The sequence below is a fragment of the Danio aesculapii genome, chromosome 2, assembly GCF_903798145.1.
Source record: "Danio aesculapii chromosome 2, fDanAes4.1, whole genome shotgun sequence".
Classification (NCBI taxonomy): Eukaryota; Metazoa; Chordata; class Actinopteri; order Cypriniformes; family Danionidae; genus Danio; species Danio aesculapii.
In genome coordinates, this window is record NC_079436.1 from 56,532,814 (window position 1) to 56,555,315 (window position 22,502).

Sequence of the window (22,502 nt, forward strand, 5' to 3'; positions counted from 1 at the left end):
TGCTAATTATATTAATATATTCGTTTATTTTAAATGTTTCGAGGTTTGGTCCTCCGTAATCTTACATGTTATGCGATATTCTGATTTAATCTTCTTGTCATTTGTTTTCCTAATAAACCGATTATTTTCTGTATATTTAATGTATATATTATGTCAGTTGTTTTATTTGTAATATTTTAATTAAATATCTTGTTCTCATATTGCCCAATGCCTACTAAGTCTATTGTATACACCTTATATAGACTCTTGATATAGACTGTTACTACTTATTTATATACATACTAATTTTATATAGCATTTAATTTCATACCGTAATGTTTTATGATTGTGAAACTAACATATAAAACACACTTGAATATATCAATTTATAATCATAATACATTTATTAAAATAATTACGTTCATTTAGCATGGCAATAAATAGACACCATGCGGGGTCCTTGACCTCTGTAATCACATGACTGTTGTCAGGAAGTGCGCGTAGTTTAAATATTATAATATTTTGGCTTTTATGATTAATAAATCTCGCTGATGGATGATGACGAGGAGACTTATCGATTATGGAAAATCCGGAAGACCATAATGCAGGTGTGAATGTCAACTGAGCTGTCTTTGTTTTATTTCTGTCACATTACAGACCAACAGTGAAGGTTATTCGATTAAATGGTAAGACATCAGTCATTTAAAGTGTACAACTTGTATTTTCAATTACTATTATAAGAGAACTGACACATGTAAACAAAAATATACACTGACTGTATGTATTAAGAGAATATACACTCAGCGGCCACTTTATTAGGTCCAACTGTTCCTTAACACAAATTTCTAATCAGCCAATCACATGGCAGCAACTCAATGCATTTAGGCATGTAGACATGGTCAAGACGATCTGCTGCAGCTCAAACTGAGCATCAGAATGAGGAAGAATGGGGATTTAAGTGACTTTGAACGTGGCATGGTTGCTGGTGCCAGACTGGCTGGTCTGAGTATTTCAGAAACTGCTGATCTACTGGGATTTTCACGCACAACCATCTCTAGGGTTTACAGAGAATGGTCTGAAAAAGAGTAAATATCCAGTGAGCGGCAGTTCTGTGGGCGCAAATGCCTTGTTGATGCCAGAGGAGAATGGCCAGACTGGTTCCAGCTGATAGAAAGGTAACAGTAACTCAAATAAGCACTTGTTACAACCGAGGTCTGCAGAAGAGCATCTCTGAACATGCAACACGACCAACCTTGAGGTGGATGGGCTACAGCAGCAGAAGATCACACCGGGTGCCACTCCTGTCAGCTAAGAACAGGAAACTGAGGCTACAATTCACACAGGCTCACCAAAACTGGACAATAGAAGATTGGAGAAACGTTGCCTGGTCTGATGAGTCTCCATTTCTGCTGAGACATTCAGATGGTCGGGTCAAAACTTGGCATCAACAACATGAAAGCATGGATCCATCCTGCCTTGTATCAACAGTTCAGGCTGGTGGTGGTGGTGTAATGGTGTGGGGGATATTCTCTTGGCACACTTTGGGGCGATTAGTACCAATTGAGCATCGTGTCAACACCACAGCCTAACTGAGTATTGTTGCTGACCATGTCCATCACCTTATGACCACAGTGTCTCCATCTTGTGATGGCTACTTCCAGCAGGATAACGCACCATGTCATAAAGCCCCAATCATCTCAGACTGGTTTCTTGAACATGACAATGAGTTCACTGTACTCAAATGGCCTCCACAGTCACCAGAGCTCAATCCAATAGAGCACCTTTGGCATGTGGTGGAACGGGAGATTGGCATCATGGATGTGCAGCCGACAAATCTGCAGCAACTGTGTGATGCTATCATGTCAATATGGAGCAAAATCTCTGAGGAATATTTCCAGTACCTTGTTGAATCTACGCCATGAAGGATTAAGGCAGGCCTGAATGCAAAAGGGGGTCCAACCCGGTACTAGTCAGGTGTACCTAATAAAGTGGCCGGTGAGTGTATATATTTCTTTTTGCTGTTTTATGGTAATTCTGGTGTTACAAATAGTGTCTTTTATTAGTGTTTACATTGTTTTCATGTTTCTTTTCAACGTTTTAGTAATATTTGTATAAATTATTAAATAACTGAAGGCACATTTGATCATTTTTAAATGGTTAAGTTACAAAGTAGCAGCTTACTGATTTCAAACTCGTTTATTAATTTTCCTTCAGCTTAGTCCACTTATTCATCAGGGGTCGCCACAGTGGAATGAACCGCCAACTATTCCAGCATATGTTTTACACAGCGGATGCCCTTCCAGCCACAACCCAGTACTGGGAAACACCCATACACACTCATTCACACAAACACTCCTACACTACGGACAATTTAGTTTATTCAAGCACCCAGAGGAAACCCACGCCAACATGAGGAGAACATGCAAACTGCACACAGAAATACCAACTGGCCCAGCCTGGAGCCAAACCAGCTACCTTCTTGCCGCGTCGCCCTGATTTCAAACTCCAATTCATGAAAAAACAAAGTGTTAAATAAGAATAGGCACACAAGAATGATAACAATTAAACGAACCAATTAATACTACATTAATTTTAAAGATGCTGTTTAGCACGTAAAGTTAGCTGAAATAAATGTAAGATTAAATAGAGATTTCAATATCTTTCATCTTTGATATTTCAATATCAATATACAATGCAATACTTTCTCCATTTGCATTTGTACACGGCACCTTATAACCTGTATATTCATAACAAATCTGTACACACAACTCAACATCCAGATTTTTTGACAAGCAGCATCTCTGTTTAATGTTTATCATATTTTTATTTATTTATTATTATTTTTTTTTTATTATTTATTTATTTTGTGTTGTCACTTGTCACTTTATGTACACTGGAAGCTTCTGTAGCCAAAACAAATTCTTTGTGCAATAACCGTTCCTACTTGGCAATAAACTTGATTCTGATCTCATTAAGTAACTAAAATACTATAAACGTATTTAAAATGATTTTAAGTAACGAAAATGGTTTAAGTGCGATTGAAATGATCTGCAAATCACACAGAGTTGAAGACAAAAGTTATTTGCCCTTCTGTAAAAGTTAAATTTATTCCCAAGAGCTGTTTCACAGAGATTTTCTCAACGCATTTCTAAACATAATAGTTTTAATAACTCATCTCTAATAACTGATTTATTTTATCTTTGCCATGATGACAGTACATAATATTTGACTAGATATTTATCAAGATACTAGTGTTTTGATTAGAGTGACACTTAAAAGGCTTAACTAGGGTAATTAGGGTATAGTTAGGGTAATTAGGCAAGTCATTGTATAACAGTGGTTTGTTCTGTAGACAATTCAAAGCTAATATTGCTTGAGGCAGTGTTTCCCAACCCTGTTCCTGAAGGCACACCAACAGTATACATTTTCAACCTCTCCCTAATCAAACACACCTGAATCAACTTATCATAACATCAGAAGAGACTCCAACACCTGAAGTTAATGGGTCAGAAAAGGGAGACATCCAAAATATGTACTGTTGGTGTGCCTCCAGGAACAGGGTTGGGAAACACTGGCTTAAGGGGCTAATAATATTGACCTTAAAAGGGTTTAAAAAATTTAAAAGCCGAATTAAAAGAAATAAGACTTTCTCCAGAAGAAAAAATATGATAGGAAATACTGTGAAAATTTCCTGAATCTGTTCAACATCATTAGGAAAATACTTGAAAATGTACAGGAGGGTGAATAATTTAGCTTCAGCTGTATGTAAATATATATCTTTATAAATTATACATGATCATTTTGTAATGCCATGCTGTATTTATATTGCACAAATATACACACTGATAAACAAACCTGTGTTGTTGTTGTTGTTGTTGTTGTTGTAGCTGTGCCATGACCGCGGGTATCTGGTGACGCAGGACGAGCTGGACCAAACCCTGGATGAGTTCAAGATTCAGTTTGGAGATCGACCCAGCGAGGGACGACCCAGACGCACTGACCTCACCGTTCTGGTGGCCCACAATGACGATCCCACAGACCAGATGTTCGTCTTCTTCCCAGGTCAGCTCTGATCCAGCTGTGTGTGTGTGTGTGTGTGTGTCTGTCTGTCTGTGTGTATATGTCTGAGTGGATTCCCGGATGCTCTACTACTATAGTCTCAAACTCAATTCCTGGAGGGCCGCAGCTCTGCATAGTTTAGCTCCAATCACCTCCAACTCACACCTGCTTAATAGTTTTAAACCCCTTGATTATTTGGATTGGCTGGGTTTGATTAGGGCTTGAGCAGAACTGTGTAGAGCTGTGGCTCTCCAGGAATTGAGTTTGAGGCCTATGATCTACGATTTCCATTAGAAATGAGAACTGTAGAACCGGACGTACTTTAACTGCGTAAATTACCCACAATACATTGCATGTTGGACGTGAATTCAATTAGAACTACAAACTCGGGTAAAAAAATGTAAACAAACTACAAAGATGGCAGGCACCTAAGACCAGGGGTGACCAACCCTGTTCCTGGAGATCTACCTTCCTGCAGATTTCAGTTGCAACCCATATCAAACACACCTGCCTGTAATTATCAAGTGCTGTTCAGGTCCTAATGAATTGGTTCAGGTGTGTTTGATCAGGGTTGGAGCTGAACTTTGCAGGAAGGTTGATCTCCAGGAACAGGGTTGAGCACCACTGCCTAAGACCAACCGTCAAGTAATGAGGCTTCGGTAAAGTTGTTTATGTATAGGCATATGTTTTCAAGGCCTGGAAAGTACTTAAAAATAAACATAAGTCCTAAAAAGTGCTTGAATTTAAGTTTATGGTGTTATATCACCAATTGTACTGTGCTGCTTTCCAAAATTAAAGTAAGAAATTAATTCACTGAATTGTATTTAATTTCTTTAATCAAGACTACATGGACAACATCTACATTATGAAAATGACACATTCAAAGCATCATCATCATTATTATGACATTTTAATGTTAATATTAAAGCGCCATGAAACCCCCCATTTCACACCTCTAGTTTGAAAACGTCAGGAAAGTGGGCGAGTCCAGCTCTGTTTAGGTGGGAGTGTCGAGTGGTGAAAGAGGGAAGGCAAAACAAACACAGACGCAGAGGAGAAAGACAGTGACTATGTTTACATGGACATCAGTAATTGAATTATTTGCTAAGTTCTTAATTTGTCTACTTTAACTGCAGTTTGGCACTTTTACTTTCATTCAGGAGCATTTCGTGCATGCCCCCTGTGACAAACCAGATATTGGATGCGAGAATGAACTGCTGGAGAGTGAAGTTTTAATGGAATGTTTGAAACCGCACAGCGAATGGCAAAAAAACCCTCTGAATTTCTCGGTAACTTAGATGTAGGTAGGTAGCATCAGAATACAGTGTGTGTATAGACTATACTGTCACAAAATACACAATGGTAATAATCTGATTAAGGTGTTTACATGTTTAGATTCGGAGAGCCATATTGTCCATAATATTGTAGTGATATTAACGTACTGTAAACCTAGTGACCAAATCATTTTGACTAAAGTATGTCTTTACTAAAAGAAAGACTGGAAGGACTTGGAAGTCTTTTTCATGAATTAATGCTGAAAACTCAAAGATGTCACGTTGTACCCGCCGGCACAGACATCCAGTCTCTACGCTGGAATACACACAAGGATCTAATCGTTTTGACTCGTTCTTCCGGTTTGGAAATAAATTTTTAAGCTGAATTTGCTCAAAACAACGCAAAAACAACCAGTTTTCACTTTTTTGTGAAATATCTGTGTCCTAATAGTGTTTTTAGCAGCGTGGGACACATATATGACTGTCAACATCTCAAAAAATATGTTTAGGTTTTTCATGACCCTTTAAGTGTAAAGCTGCGGTCCCACTGAACTTTTCTTCCCATAGAAGATATTTATATGCAACAGATTGCAAACGTAAGCTCGTGCGACAAATTTGGTAGTTCACTGCATTGGAAAGTTCAAGCTTGGTGAACTCTGACCTGATTGTAAGACCAATCGAAGATCAAAACATGACCTCTCTGGACAGAAATGTAAAATATGGACCAATCGCTCACTTTTTAAAAGGTCTAATCATCTTGTTTAGTCCCGCCCCTTTTTAGCAGCGCTGTACAACAGAATTTTGCACGCTCAAACTGTATGGTGACCGCAGCATAAGTGAAATGTTCAATACTGGAAGCACTTCATGGTGCTATACATTATATGCTGGGAGTGTACATTTTCAAAGTCCTTGAATTTGGTGTCCACAAAAGTGTGAGAACCCTGTTATTGATGTATATTATAGGTGGGCATAGATTAAAAAAATTATCTAGATTAATCTTGGAATTAATCAAGAAATGGCTCATTAGAATTCTGCTGAAGGCATTCAGAATATGTGTGCTACCCAAATAATGACTAAAAGTAAGTCTTTGAGAACGGGTTTTTCAAGCCAGGTGGCGCATTAGACCAGGGGCTCATCTCCTGTTTCCAAAATGCATCACAAACTGCTTGAGAAACTGTTCTACTATGATAATTGGTGATGAAAATAAATGATGTTCAATAAGATATACTTGTGTTTACTAACTGTTTATTCAGTTAAACATGGATGCTAAACTTTAGGCCTACATAAGCTCCAAACAGCGATTTCTGATGACCTTAATCTGACTAAAGTCATCACTGAACTAAACGGAAATGGAATTAAGACATGTGGAGTATACAGATATTAGTGGCATTACTGAAGTAAACACTGCAATCAAACTATTACCGTCATGTAGGACTTTTCGTCATATTTTCCGACAAGATCCGCACACGCGGCTGTCAGTAAAGGACCGTATACACACACACACACACACACACACACACACACATCATGAAATGCGGAATTTTTTTTCTTTCCATTTGACGTGCGTTATTAAATTCCATAACACTTTCACCAGTCCTTACTCCTTAATTGCGTCTAATACCCCAGTTTGTCACAGGGGCATGAATGAAATGTTCATGAGTGAAAGTGAAACTGCCGAACTGCAGTTAAAGTCACCCAAAATTACAGGAAACTCCTACATGAAAGCTCTTCACGTAAACACCTTCATTATATTATTGTCTATTAAGGCAAATAACTAGATTACAGATGTCCATGTCAACACAGTCAGTAGTGTCTCAAAGTTAGTGAAAGATCCAGAAGGGCATCCTGCTGATTTGATTCAGAAGGGCACCAGTCAGATATACATCCACGCTACGATATCAAGGTGAAAGTCATCATAGCTTGCGTAGAATAGACCCAGCTCCCAACCCAACGTTAAGAATAGATTAATGGCGATATTTTTTTTATCGTGTGATAAGAGTCTCGCGTTTACGCAGCATGTCTACCACTATATATATATATATATATAAGACGTGTTTAAACATTAACTTCTGAATGCAGAATTATCCAAACACCTGAGGAGATTTCTCTGCATGAAAGACTCTCGAACACACACCTGAATCTCCAATAATGTAGGAAACTAAATATGAAAGAAATGTGGATGATGTGTCGAGATAATAGACAGAGGACGTAACAAGTATGCACTTTTTCTTGGCAAAAAACAAAACAACATGCTTTTAGAACGCAGTACAGGTATGCAAATTGGGTATGTGTACACAGACTTTTAATTTACAGTCAGCCAGCACAAGGGTTCTGGTGATCTGTCGCGCCATTACAAAATCACCGCATTTAAGATGTGATTTCTTTAAAACTTCACTGGCTGATTGAGATTCAATATAAAGTGGGTCTCAGACTGTACACGAAGCACTGCATTAATTCCATTTTCCCTGTCATGTCTTTAAAATACGAACATTTATTTTACCCCAGTATTTTCAATGGAGTTTCTGTGCTAGTCTGCTGCTACTGACGGCGCTAGAGTTTACACGCTTTATCATCTGGTTTTACGCTTGAGCAACTAAATGAATGCTTAAGACTATTTACAGTTGTTATCAGTGGCTTTGGTGCATTTCTCACAACACGATTTACATTTGAACTGCATTTCTCAAAACAATTAGTACAAACTCCAAAACCAAGCTGATAACCTGCAAAAGCGTGTCGCATGCTCAAAATGGAGAGCTCATTCCTCAAAAGCAAGTATTGATGTCAGTGAAAGTGTCAGTGTCATCAAGATGAAAAGTCCTGACACCATTGTTTATGAACACGATAGTCAGATGGCTCTGTCATGTTTTCATTAGGACAGTTTACTCATTACTCGTGTTCATTTTCTCCAATGCAAAACAGTCAGATTTAGGTGAAAATGCTCAAGACAGCACTATACACTATTAGCACAGCCATTTGAAGACTACAGTAAAGTTAGACATCACTGCGTTTAGTGAGGTATCCGAGTACAAGACACTGAATATGTATGCTTCACATGTTTACTGCAGATGCTCTTTACATTTCTAATTTATTCACAGCATTGTGCAAAAGAATAAACACACTCCTATTTACAACAAACATACACTTCCTTTGGGTCGAGCCGTGCACAACTGGAAACAATAGTGCAGTACATAATAGAGCTGAACCTACAACATACACAGGTCTGTAAATCCTTCATCAAACTGTTCAATTCAGAAGACATTTTCAGGAAAAAATAAAGCTTAAAAATCTTTTATAAAATTTACTTGACAGATTCTGACTAGTTCAACATTTTTATATGTAATGACTCCAGTAATGAAATGAGGACTATTAGTTTAATATGGAGTGACTCACAGGTTTAGTTAATCTTGACTGACATGACATAAGCAGATGATAATGTTATAAGCAGCAGAGAGTTATATGAAAGCGACTGATGCATGTCCAAAAGCATTCGCAATTTGTTGGAAGGAATGAGAAACTGCTACTATGATGTGCACACAGGACTAACTGTTGTGAGAAATGCATTAACTGTTGTGCAAATGTAAATAGTGTCATGAGAAATGCACCAGAGCCACTGAGAACAACTGTAACTGAATGTATTGTATTTACATTACAACATCGACGCTATAAGAGGAACCGTATGAAATTAAAAATAGTCACATTAAGCTTTCACCGAAAGTTTACCGTTGGCTGAAATACACAATCTGTGCATGGAGCCCATTGGGATGCAGCAACAGACTTTTATTTACAGTGTCTCCAGTTTTAAACTGATTTGAATCATCACATACTTGAATAAATTCACAACCGGTTCATCAAGTGTGTGTTTGTCCATTAGAGGAGCTTAAAGTGGGCATCAAGACCATTAAGATGTACTGCCAGCGCATGCAGGAGGAGAACATCACTCGAGCTGTTATTGTGGTGCAGACGGGCATGACACCGTCCGCTAAACAGGTGCTAAAACCACACCGTCTCACTAAAACACAGGCGAGGTTTGACTACACTGTTAATAACATCCACAAATGAGCTGTAATTCATGTTTTTATGGTTTATTTCAGCTTTTGAGTTGCATTATGGGAGCTTGATCTTTCTTACAACAACTTTTAACCCTGAAAAAGTGATTTATGAATATTTTTGAAGGTCCAATCAAATAAAAGTATTTTTTTTAGATGTTAGTATCAGTATGTTAGTTTTAAGGATATCTATAAGCTAGTGCAGGCATGGGCAAACTCGATCCTCGAGGGCCGGTGTCCCTGCAGAGTTTTGCTCCAACACTAATCAAACACACCTGAACACCCTAATTAGTGTCTTCAAGATCACTAGAAAGCTACAAGCAGGTGTGTTTGATTAGGGTTGGTGCAAAACTATGCAGGGACACCGGCCCTCCTGGATCGAGTTTGCCCATCCCTGAGCTAGTGTGTTCCAAAACAGTGACGAAATTCACATTTAGAGGATATAAACATCTAAAGCTTGCAGTTTGTCACGTCCTCCTAAATCACAGGTGTCAAACTCAGTTCCTGGAGGGCCGCAGCTCTGCACAGTTTAGTTTCAACCCTATTTAAACTCATCAGATCAAACTAATTAAGTCCTTCAGGCTTGTTTGAAACCTACAGGTAAAGCTGCGGTCACACTTGACTTTTCTTCCCATAGACTTCCATTCATAAGCATGCGAATGCATCAGACCGGAAACGCAGGGTCATGTGTCAAGTTTCACATGTCGCTGCGGTGCAAAGTTCAAGCTTGGTGAACTCTGACCTGCGAAATCGCATCACTTGACTGCGTGAGACCAATCGAGGATCAAAACACGACCTCTCTGGACAGAAATTTAAAGCATGGAGCAATCGCTCGCTTTTTTTAATGTCTAATTATCTTGTTTAATCCCGCCCCTTTTCGCCGCATGGCACGACAGAATTTCGCACACACAAAGCCCAGTGTGACCATAGCTTGAGTGTGTTGGAGCAGGGTTGGAACTAAACTGTGCAGAGCTGCAGCCCTCCAGGAACTGGATTTGACACCTGTGTCCTAAATGAATCAACGATCAGCTCCTACTTCAGTTTCATCAGATCTTCTGACCAATCAAATGCTCTCTAGTGTCTGACATGCCCTGTCCTCTTTCTAGACACTTCTCATTTGCTTTTCATTTGATGGGCAACCACTCTCACTGGCAGAGCTGTGATAAAAACCACACTATTGGCTGCTTTTGTAAAATAGGAGGAGCTACTCTGTCCCACCCTCTCTTAAAAAAAAAATGCACATGTAAAAGCACTTAACGAGAGCTTTAATGGTGCGCAGATGCGGATGAAGCATCAAGTGCGAGTGATTTACATGTTAAGTCAATGCAAAGACGCGAAACAGACATTCTGCTGCGCAATTGACCCTTTGCTAAGCCCCGCCCTCCTTAGTTACTGTTGCTACGCCTGTCAAGCTTTCATGCCTGGCACGTCTTTTACAATGTGTATGTGCCAGTGTCAGACATTCCCAGGGATATAACTAGTCATTTTTGGCGAACAGGTGAGATATCAGAGAAATCAGACAAAAAAAAAGGACGGCAGTATGCATTACAGGGGTATATTCACCACATAATAGGCAACCGATTAGACACAGGTGTCAATTCCAGTTCCTGGAGGGCCGCAGCTCTGCACAGTTTATTTTCAACCCTAATTAAACACACCTGATCAAACTAATTAAGTCCTTCAGGCTTGTTTGAAACCTGGAGGTAAGTGTGTTGGAACTAAACTGTGCAGAGCTGCGGCCCTCCAGGAATTGGAATTGACACCTGTGGATTAGAGAATAATTGAATCAAAATTGAAGCTAGGTTAGCCTAGCCGTCTCATATGCTGATCATTCAACAGCTTAGTTCATGCACAGCAGGAGAGCTGACATTTAAAAATAATCCAATAATAACTAATTAAACCGTGATTTCTCTATTTTTAGCCAAAAAGCCTGATAGATTAATTGTGCAATGAAATATAGCGTTACTAACCGACAAGGAAACAAGCATGGACAGTGCTTCTACATCATTCATTCATAGAAAGAACAGCCAGAAAGTAGAAACTGATGGATTTGTGCCGAATATTAGCATCATTGACCCATAACAATGTACAGTAACTATAGCCGTCAGCATGTTTGTGTGCTCTTTATACCGTTTCTATTCTGATTTGCAGTTAAGTGGGTAAATAAATTGAAATGCAAATCAAAGTATAAACCGCAGAAGTGAACAAATAGATTTTCCCTACCTGCAAATATTAATCCGACATTAAATATAAAAGCAGACACTAACCCGATATAACGCCGTCACCAATGACTAAATCTCCAAAAGACTGAGGAAAACTTCAGTGATTTGTATCTCTGACATGGTCATGAGGGATATAAATGACTGAAAAGCAGCTGCGGGTGAAGTATATTGATCGCAAGTGCTCAGATTGTGATCACATCTCTGTTTTGTTCTGTTGATTTGTAATCTAAACATTCGTAGCTTGAAACAGATGGAAATATGATTGCTATTAGTATGACTACTATAGCGAGGGCTTAAACGGAGCGGTGCTCATAATATCGAGGGGGGAGGGTGGGGGGGGGGTGGGGGGGGGAAGACAGCCGGGACACAGAACCTGCTTTGTATTTTTGTAGGTAACACAGTTTAGATCTGTTTAGAGTAAGAGGTGTGGGAGTTATTGTCGTCTATCACTGAATGTGTCAGGAATATCGAAACAGAACCAACTTAACTCCACCTCTATAGCGCCCCTCACAGAGCTTAATCCACGCTGGCATTTCTCCTATTGGGTTTTAGGTTTTGGAAAGGGAATAAAACTCCACCACCCTGTTCAAACTTTAAGGACACCGGGTATCAGATTTGCACAATCCATATGATTTGGCTTGTTTTCCTCGCTCGAAAGCTTGACAGAGCGCCTGCGCGTAGCTACAGTTGCTAAGCCACGATTGGTGGGTGGCGGTTTTTGGGTGTGGCTTAGCGAAGGGTTGAGCATTTCAAGAGTTCATGCTTGGCTATTGCTTGATATAAATTTGCAGATTTGGCATGCTGTCCCAGGAGAGAACCCTGAGCTCAGAGATACTTGCTCATGTAGCATGACAGGGGGTTCGAGATCAAGTAGGTCTTGAGAGCTCCCCCTGGTAAAGGAGGATATGGGGTGGGTGGGCTTATTTATTGTAGGCTAGAACTCATCTGATTGGTCTAGCAATGACTATTGATGTGATGCCAGCCGCGATAAATCATATCACGTGCTCCTCTCGAAACGAATTTATAAAACGTAATTTTGTGTGTTTGACGTGCAATTCGCTCCAGTTTGAAAAATCTGAACTTTAGCGCACATTCGTGCCACGTTAACCAATCAGCAGCTTGCTCTTGTAGGGGTGTGACTATGATGTAGCGCCTGCAGTTGGTGTCCTGAAGGGAAATCCTCCTGCCGACAGCCGACAACAGCTCATCAAACTGGGTTCGGCTCAGTCTGAAGCACTGCTGAAAGCCTCCATCATCCAGGCACAGTTTCTGGAGGAGTTTATGAGCTCGGAGCTGGGTGCACCTCTGAAAGAATCTAGTGGACTCAGACACGGCGCCGAGCAGCATTTCAGTCACGAATGGAGCAAATTTAATGTGCAAACGAAGCAAGTAAACTTGATATTTACGCATATATTTGGGTGTGAATCGCACGATTTATTCGAGCATGCTGCATCTGGTGTGAACACAGCATAATAGTGTGCAGTGCTATATCGTCTACAAAAGCTGTGTAATAAACTGCAGCACATTTGCTGTTGTTATTTCTCTAGATATTATTTCTTACACATTATATTAAACTACTAAAACATCAATATAAGTCACTTTATTAAACTGTAGAGTTGAATTTACATCCTTAAAAGTGGACAGAGCAGAGATCTACATCCCATAATGCAACTCACAATTGGAAATAAACACTTGTGAATCACAAAATAAACTGTTCATTACCAGATATGTTCGACAGTGCAGTGTTGTGTTCGTTAACCCATCTGGCTTGGTTCTGCAGTCTCTAGTGGACATGGCACCGAAATACATCCTGGAGCAGTTTATACAACAGGAGCTGCTCATAAACATCACCGAACATGAGGTCAGACACACTACACCAAGGGGTGTCCGAACCCGGCCCTGGAGAGTTTAGCCCAACCATAATCAAACACACCTGAACCAGATAATCAAGCTCTTAAGCTGCGGTCACACTGGGCTTTCCTCCCATAGACTTCCATTCATATGCACGCCAGATTGAAAATGCAAGCTCGTGCGTCAAGTTTCGCCGATCGCTGTGTTGGAAAGTTCAAGCTTGGTGAAATCGCATCACTTGACTGTGTGAGACCAACGAGGATCAAAACATGACCTCTCTGTACAGAAATGTAAAATATGGACCAATCGCTCGCTTTTTTTAATGTCTAATCATCTTGTTTGATCCCTTTTTAGCAGCGCAGCACCACAGAATTTCGCACGCACAAACTCTAATGTGACCGCAGCTTTACTAGATATACTAGAAACTGGCAGGTGTGTTGAAGCAAGTGGGAGCTAAACTCTGCAGGACACCAGACCTCCAGGAGTTTGAACACCCCTGCACAACACAGATTACATGCGGACCGCTGGAAACCTCTGTGCTGTGTTTTTATTAGCAAAATAATCCAAATTCTTCCAATTCACATTAGACTTTCCTCCTGTATTTCTGTTTTAAAGCCCTTTCTATTTTCTCTCGCTGTTTATACTTCTTGATTACTGTTTTTTATTGTTTTTACTTATTGTTTCCTTTTTATTGTCTTTTCTGTCTTTATAGCTAGTAATAAATATTACAATTATAAATATTTTAAATACAAATATTAGTTATATTATATTTACATATATTGGATTTTGAACTACACTACCTGACAAAAAGTCTTGTCGCCCATCCAAGTTTTAGGAACAGTAAATAATAACTTGACTTCTAGTTGATCATTTGCTATATGAAAGGTAAAGGCCTCTAGATGACGCTTATTTGACCACAATAAAATATGATCAGGTCTTGATGTTGAATGATTTCATTAGGACAGTAAGGTCTGACTCTGCTTAGACTAAAGTCTGCTCACTGAACCTTCAATAATGTCCAGTATAGAATATGTGGTCATGCTGCAGTGGAAACAGAATGAATATTGTGTCTGACTCCATCATGAGCTTGGAGGACTGCATCCATACATCTCTGCAATGACTCAAATCACTGATTAATAAAGTCATCTGGAATGGCAAAGAAAGCCTTCTTGCAGGACTCCCAGAGTTCATCAAGAGTCTTTGGATTCATCTTCAATGCCTCCTCCTTCATCTTACCCCAGACATGCTCAATAATGTTCATGTCTGGTGACTGGGCTGGCCAATCCTGGAGCACCTTGACCTTCTCTGCTTTCAGGAGCTTTGATGTGGAGGCTGAAGTATGAGAAGGAGCGCTATCCTGCTGAAGAATTTGCCCTCTCCTGTGGTTTGTAATGTAATGGGCAGTCTTGATACCTCAGGCTGTTGATGTTGATCATCCACTCTGCAGATCTCTAGCACACCCCTATACTGAATGTAACCCCAAACCATGATTTTGACTTATTTCTGTGTGAATCTTGGCTCCATGTGGTTCCAGTAGGTCTTCTGCAGTATTTGTGATGATCAGGATGCAGCTCAACAGATGATTCAGCAGAGAAATCCACCTTCTTCAGCCACTTTTCCAAATGATCAACTAGAAGTCAACTTATTATTTGCTTCTCATACAACTGGGATCCACAACAAGACTTTTGTCAGGTAGTGTATGCCATTTTGTTTGGCATCGGTTAAAAAGGTACTAAATTGTAGCTCTGTATTTCTTTTCTAAATGCTTCTCTTTAAATACATGAATTCATCTGATCTGTATTTGTCTTGCAGTTGGTTCCTGAACACATTGTTATGACAAAAGAGGAAGTGACCGAGCTGTTGGCCAGATAGTATCCAGGGCAGCTATAAAGTCTATTGATATATTTAACATGTCGAAACGCTGTAGTGTTAGCGTAATGCCAAATGAAATTCTTATTCAGTTTTTCAGCTTTTAAAGTCTTGTGAGGGGCAGCACGGTGGCTGAGTGGTTAGCACTGTGGCCTCACAGCAAGAAGGTCGCTGGTTCGAGTCCCGGCTTGACCAGTTGACATATCTCTGTGGAGTTTGCATGTTTTCCCTGTGTTGGCGTGGGTTTCCTCCGGGTGCTCCGGTTTCCCTCACAGTCCAAAAACATGTGCTATAGGGGAATTGAAGAACTAAACTGGCCATCGTGTGTGTGTGTGAATGTGAGTGTGTATGGGTGTTTCCCAGTACTGGGTTGCGGCTGGAAGGGCATCCGCTGCATAAAACATATGCTGAATAAGTTGGTGGTTCATTTCGCTGTCGCGACCCCTGATAAATAAGGGGCTAAGCTGAAGGAAAATGAATGAATTCAATCGATATGATGATATGACAGAATAAACATCGCTAGTAAGATCAGCATTTTAGCCTGAGTGGTATTTTCACCTGTTATTTACGTTTTCTTGACCGTAATCAGTAAGCTGAAGGAGACCCAGTTACCCAGAATTCAGTGTGGCGATCCAGTGGCACGATACTTCGGCCTGAAACGAGGACAGGTCTGTAAATCATTGCTGTTAATGCATGGCAGTGTTGTAATGCTTGTATTGAGGATTTCAGCAGATGCATCAACATCGCTACCATCGTACTGAAATCTGAAAAACATCCATTTTCCGCTAACATTTGAGCTTGTTCTTAAACAGCACTGATTGGCCATTGTGTTCAGGTGCTCAACAGAAATGACTGTGATTGGCTGTGAAGGTCATCAGTTCACCAGTATCCACCGAGTGCAAACACTGATAGACGGACATTGATAAGCGGATAATACACGGAAATACAGTTTAGCTCACAAACATAAATACACTGAAAAAAAAATTATTTTTGAAAAATGGTTGCAATTATTTTAAACAAACAAATCAAATGTAGTAATGTTCAACTTAATTTGTTTGTTTAAACTCAGCCCATATACAGTACATTGTTTTGTAGGTATTGGCATGTTTTATGTGTCCTGCAATTTTTGTGCGTGTGTGTGAAACACAGCTCGGGGGCCAGTCCATCTACTGTGCACAGGTGGTGCTGTCGAGTCATTTTTCCACACCCACTTCCGAAACCTATAACAAACGTAATGTCGTGAGTTTTCAGGCATGTTTAGACCCTCAAAATCGTGATTCATTCCGGAAAAGAACAATAATAAGAAATCGTTCCAGTGCTCGGTCCCTAAAAATACAAAATCTACCCCTATCTCCCTGACTATGTATAAAAACAGGAGAAAACATTTACATAAAAGAAAAGTGTGGCATCCCCTACTTACCGTGTAGCTTGAATATTTACAATATAAACACACAAAACAAAAATAACAAGAGGGGGAAACACGGATGGATACACAACAAATACCTAAAGTTTACACACCAACACGGGAAACACAATAAAAAATAACACTTAGCAACACAATAGTTTTTATAGCACACCAAACGCAAAACAACACGCCAACCAAACTCGCTTTCTCGCCCCACGCCTATTTTCCCTTTTTAAAGGATGCCCTGGGTCACTTAAGCAGATCCCAGGGCACGACGTCTGCGTAATTGGGGCGGGGCCTGCAGATGTAAAGAGAGAGAGAGAGACACACACACACCTGCTAACACAACAAACTGTATTTCAGAATAACGCGAAAAAAAAAAACGTGAAATAAAATGGTAAAATAACAGTGAGTACGTTTACACGGACACCAATAATTCGATTTTAATATGATTAAGACAATACTCTAAGAGTCTACCATGTAAACAGCGATTTTTGATCAATTTAATTTGATTAAGGTCATAATCAAACTAAATAGAAATGGATTAAGACATGTGGAGTATGCCGATTTTAGTCGCATTATTGAAGTGCAGCACAGACATGTAAACACCTTAAACTATTACCGTCATGTAGGACTTTTCGCCGTGTTTTGCGACAGGATAGTCTATACACACACGGCTGTCTGACACTATTATCTGCACCTACTGAGTCAGTGAAGACCACAGATACCTGCATCACCAAACGCTGAGTTTTTTTTTTTCTTCCTCCAGCAGTTCATAGTTATCCAATATCTCGTTTGTCAGGGGGGCATGCATGAAATGTTCCTGAATGAAAGCGAAAAACTGCAGTTGAAGTCGACAAATTAAAAATGAAACACCTGAAATCACATAAAACTCTGGAAGATACGTGGATATCACCGTGATGCATTGATATTAATCGAATTATGTGTTATAAGATGTAAAACGGGATCATGAAAGGAACACTCAAAAAGCAGCTCATGTAAACGCCTTAATCTTATTATTGTCTTAATTAAATTAAAGCAAATAATTTGATTACTGATGTCCATGTAAACATATGGGAGTTTAGTAAATCTAGGACAATTAAAGTATTAACAGCAGGGGCGTAGCAACCGGGGGGACGGGGGGATGCGTCCCCCTCACTTTTAGAGACAGACCATTTAGAAACAGGTGATTAATAATTATATGAACGTATGATCTCATACAGCCGCCCCCCCCCACTTTTAAAATGTCCGCTACGCTCCTGATTAACAGTAAGTGTAAAACAACCACCACAACCAGCCAGGACATTCTCTTGTCAGGATAGAAGCAATATCAAAATCAACACGTATGCCAGCGAATTTGATGAAAACTCCACGTTTATCATGTACAATACAGGGAAATGGATGTTTTTAAAATGTCGATGTTGTGTTGTGATTGTGTTTGTGGTGTTCACACACAGGTGGTGAAGATCATCCGGCCCAGTGAAACGGCAGGACGCTACATCACATACAGACTCGTACAGTGAAGTCCAGCAGTGTCTTATTTTTACTATCTCGTTTTATTATTGGAGTTATTATTATTTATTATTTGTGCCGTCTGCATTTTGTGTTCTATAATGGATGATTGAGATGTTTGTGATTGACCGCAACAGTTATGTATTTAAATTTAGATTCGATATCCTTTCTATTGTAATCCTGTACTATGTTTGCTTTTGAGAAAAGGGGAAAATAAACAGTTTTGTTTTGTGAATGGGATCAGGGTTATAATTATCTAACAGCACATTGGTGGTATTAAACACAATATAAGCAGAATAAAGCTACGGTTACACTGGACTTTTCTCCCCATAGACTTCCATACGCACATGAATGTGTAAGGCTGTGCGGCAAGTTTCGCATTTCGCTGTGTTGGAAAGTTCAAGCTTGGTGAACTCTGACCTGCGAAATCGCATCACATGATTGCGTGAGAACAACCGAGGATCAAAACATGACCTCTCTGGACAGAAATTTAAAATATGGACCAATCGCTTACATAAAAAAAATAATAATTTAATTAATCCCGCCCCTTTTTGCAACGACAGAATTTCGCAAGCTCAAACTCTAGTGTGACTGCGGCATAACTCACTCTGGTTTAATTAATTAATACAAAAAATAATGCACACCTGAGGTGGTGATGTCGAAGCCGTTAAGCTATGGTCACACTGGGCTTTAAATTCTGTCGTGCGGCGCTGTGAAAAGGGGCGGGATTAAACAAGATGATTAGACATTAATAAAGCGAGCGATTTCTCCATGCTTTAAATTTCTGTCCAGAGAGGTCCTGTTTTGATCCTCGATTGGTCTCACGCAGTCAGGTTAGAGTTCACCTAGCTTGAACTTTGCACCGCAGCAACATGCGAAACTTGACGCATGACCCTGCGTTTCCGGTCTGACGCATTCGCGTGCGTATGAATGGAAGTCTATGGGAAGAAAAGTCAAGTGTGACCGCAGCTTCACTCCTCAAGTGTGCATCATTTTCCAATAATTTAATGGACCGAAGTGCATTATTCTGCTTATACCACAGTTCCCACAGCTGCAGTCACTGTTTAGATGTTGTGTTTCAGACTTTATTTGTCAGGTTTTTTGTCCTCAGACTGCTCCTGTGTGTAGCACTAGTGTCTCACACATCTCCTCTGAAGCCTTCTGTTGTGTTTTGATGTGATTTTTCACTGTGAGAACTCCTCATTCAGTGTAGTGATATGGAGCTGTAATGTGCTCAACCTCTTGCCGGAACTACTTTAGCTGTGCATTTATTTGGCAATTACCAAACACCTTAAAACACAGGTGTCAAACTCAGTTCCTGGAGGGCTGCAGCTCAAAAGTTCCTCAGTCTTGTCTGAAACCTCCAGGTAATGCTGTGGTCACATTAGAGTTTGTGCGTGCGGAATTCTGTTGTACATCGCTGCGAAAACGGGCGGGATTAAACAAGATGATTAGACATTTAAAAATGTGAGCGATTGCTCCATGTTTTAAATTTCTGTACAGAGAGGTCATGTTTTGATTTTTGATTGGTCTCACGCAGTCATGTGATGCGATTTCACAGGTCAGAAATCACCAAGCTTGAATTTTCCATTGCAGCGAGCTGCGAAACTTGTCGCATGATATTGCGTTTCCGGTCTGACCCATTCAGGTGCGTATGAATGGAAGTCTATGGGGAGAAAAGAGCAGTGTGACCGCAGCTTTAGTGCAGTGCTGCGGCTCCCCAGGAACTGATTTTTGATACCCCTGCCTTAGAATGATCATCAGCCAATCAGAATCAAGTATCCAACAGTATCCTGTAGTGTATATATATATATATATATATATATATATATATATATATATATATATGTATATATAAAATATTTGTTTTCCTTTATACTGTATATAATTGAATTGATATAATGCGATAGATAGATAGACAGACAGAGACAGACAGATAGATAGATAGACAGACAGACAGACAGACAGTTAGACATATAGACAGACAGATAGATAGATAGATAGAGCTGAGCATATATAAGTACACCCCTCACAAATCTCTCTTTTAAATTTATATTTTTAAAAGGAAGCTATACAATATTATATTTGTGCATGTACATTAGATTAATCAGTACTGAAGCCAAATCTGGAGCTTATCTAACAAAATAATTTACAATAATGGTTCAAAAACTAGTACACACAAATTTATGTTATAGAAAAATATTAAATAAAACATTTCTGCAATATTTTGCTTGAGTTTAATTGTATTATCTTTCAATTTCTAAATATGTTTGGTGACTAAAATACTATTTTAATAAATATATCAGTTTAATAAATCTGTTTTGTTTAAATGCAACAAAATACATTGCCTATATTCACTGAGAAATGGAGAAAAATATTCATTTTCTAAATGGGCTGTACTTAATTATGCTGAGCACCAGTGGTGTAGTCCTAAAAAAATAGGTGGTGAGCTATTATCCACCCAATCCAAATTTTAAAAATAGTAAAGGAAATGACAAAAGTCAATGTATCTTTGACTCATTTGAGATATATATATATATATATATATATATATATATATATATATATATATATATATATATATTTATAGATCAGGAGCGGGATTTTGCCGCCGTTTTTATATCAAATTTAAAGGGGACTGAGGCGATCATTTAGTAGTGTACAGGTAATCGCAAAAGTGTTAGAGGGGCTGAATGGAAATATAGGAGGGCTAAAGCGACGCCTATGCTGTTTTATAATTTTACTTGAACGTTTCAGCAAGACCTCATTCAGCTGATTTATTGATTTATTGTGATCTTCGAAAAACTCAAATACTCAATGCACAAAAATGAGGTAAGTCTAATCACCAAAACAAGTGAGTATACCGAGAGTATGATCCTCAGAAGTCGTAATACCCAAACAGCTCGTGGAAAAAGTAGGCATACTGAGTATACGTGCATATAGCAAGGACTACACCACTGCTGGGCACTATATCTATCCATCTATCTACAGTGCATCGGGAAAGTATTGATAGTGCTTCACTTTTTCCACATTTGTTTATGTTATAGCCTTATTTCAAAATGGATTAAATTCATTAATTTCCACAAAATTCTACACACAATCCCCCATAATGACAATGTGAAAAAAAGAGTTTTTGAAATTGTTGCAAATTTATTCAAAATAAAAAACCTATAAAATCACATCTACATCAGTATTTACAGCCTTTGGTGTGAAGCTCTAAATTGAGCTCAGGCACATTGTTTCCACTGATCATTCTTGAGCTGTTTCAGCAGCTTCATTGGAGTTCACCTGTGCTCAACTCAGCTGATTGGACATGATTTGAACAGGCATACACCTGTCTATATAAGGGCCCAGGGTTAACAGTGCTTGTCAAAGCACAAACCAAGCATGAAGACAAAGGAATTGTCTGTAGACCTCCGAGACAGGATTGTTTCGAGGCACAAGGCTGGGGAAGGTTACAAAAACATTTCTGCTGCTCTGAAAGTTCCAATGAGCACAGCGGCCTCCATCATCCGTAAGTGGAAGATGTTTAACCACCAGGACTCTTCCTAGAGCTGGCCTACCATCTAAGCTTAGTGATCAGGGGAGAAGGGCTTTAGTCAGGGTGGTGATCAATAACCTGATGGTCACTCTGTCTGAGCTCCAGCGTTCTTCAGTGGAGAGAGGAGAACCTTACAGAAAGATAACCATCTGTGCAGCAATTCCCAAAGACAGGTGTGCCAAGCTTGTGGCATCATATTAAAAAGACTTGAGGCTGTAATCGCTGCCAAAGGTGCATCAACAAAGTATTGAGCAAAGGCTGTCAATACTGATGTACATGTGATTTTACAGCTTTTTATTTGCAATAAATTTGCTACAATTTCAACAATTTTTTTCACATTGTCATAATGGGGGATTGTGTGTAGAATGTTGAGGAAATCAATCAATTTAATCCATTTTGGAATAAGGCTGTAACATAAACAAATGTGGAAAAAGTGAAGCTCTATAAATACTTTCCGGATGCACTGCTTATACAATATTATACTGCATGTGTATAATATATTTACATATAATACCGAAGTAAAAAATAATTTTACATGCAAACACAGAAACTAATAAATATTACAAAAACCAAATGAAAAAAAAAAAAACAATTCAAACTGAAATTAAAACTAAAACAGAAAACAAAAATTAAAGCCATTTCAAACTCTCCAAAAAACTATTATTATATATTAATATATTATATATAATATTAGCTTAAATCCCAACTCAAGTTTACAAAGTGCAACATAGAATGTAAAACAAA

The 22,502-nt window shown here is 39.1% G+C and overlaps 1 protein-coding gene across 1 annotated transcript; it reads left to right on the top strand.

Moving 5' to 3' along the window:
* The first annotated feature begins 474 nt into the window (after positions 1-474).
* polr2ea (RNA polymerase II, I and III subunit E, a) lies at positions 475-18,341 on the top strand. Its single transcript, XM_056446243.1, has 7 exons — positions 475-587; positions 3,867-4,041; positions 9,184-9,299; positions 13,361-13,441; positions 15,244-15,302; positions 15,890-15,968; positions 18,163-18,341. The coding sequence occupies exons 1-7, from the start codon at positions 531-533 to the stop codon at positions 18,226-18,228; spliced, it is 633 nt and encodes a 210-aa protein (XP_056302218.1). The 5' UTR covers positions 475-530; the 3' UTR covers positions 18,229-18,341.
* The last annotated feature ends 4,161 nt before the right edge of the window (positions 18,342-22,502 follow it).

What these genes read in the sequence shown, in the direction of transcription:
- polr2ea (XM_056446243.1), top strand. Translation starts at nt 531, where the DNA reads ATGGATGATGACGAGGAGACTTATCGATTATGGAAAATCCGGAAGACC. An exon ending in ACCGAGCTGTTGGCCAGATA is followed by an intron (nt 15,303 to 15,889) that starts GTATCCAGGGCA and finishes GACCGTAATCAG; the next exon opens with TAAGCTGAAGGAGACCCAGT. An exon ending in TCGGCCTGAAACGAGGACAG is followed by an intron (nt 15,969 to 18,162) that starts GTCTGTAAATCA and finishes GTTCACACACAG; the next exon opens with GTGGTGAAGATCATCCGGCC.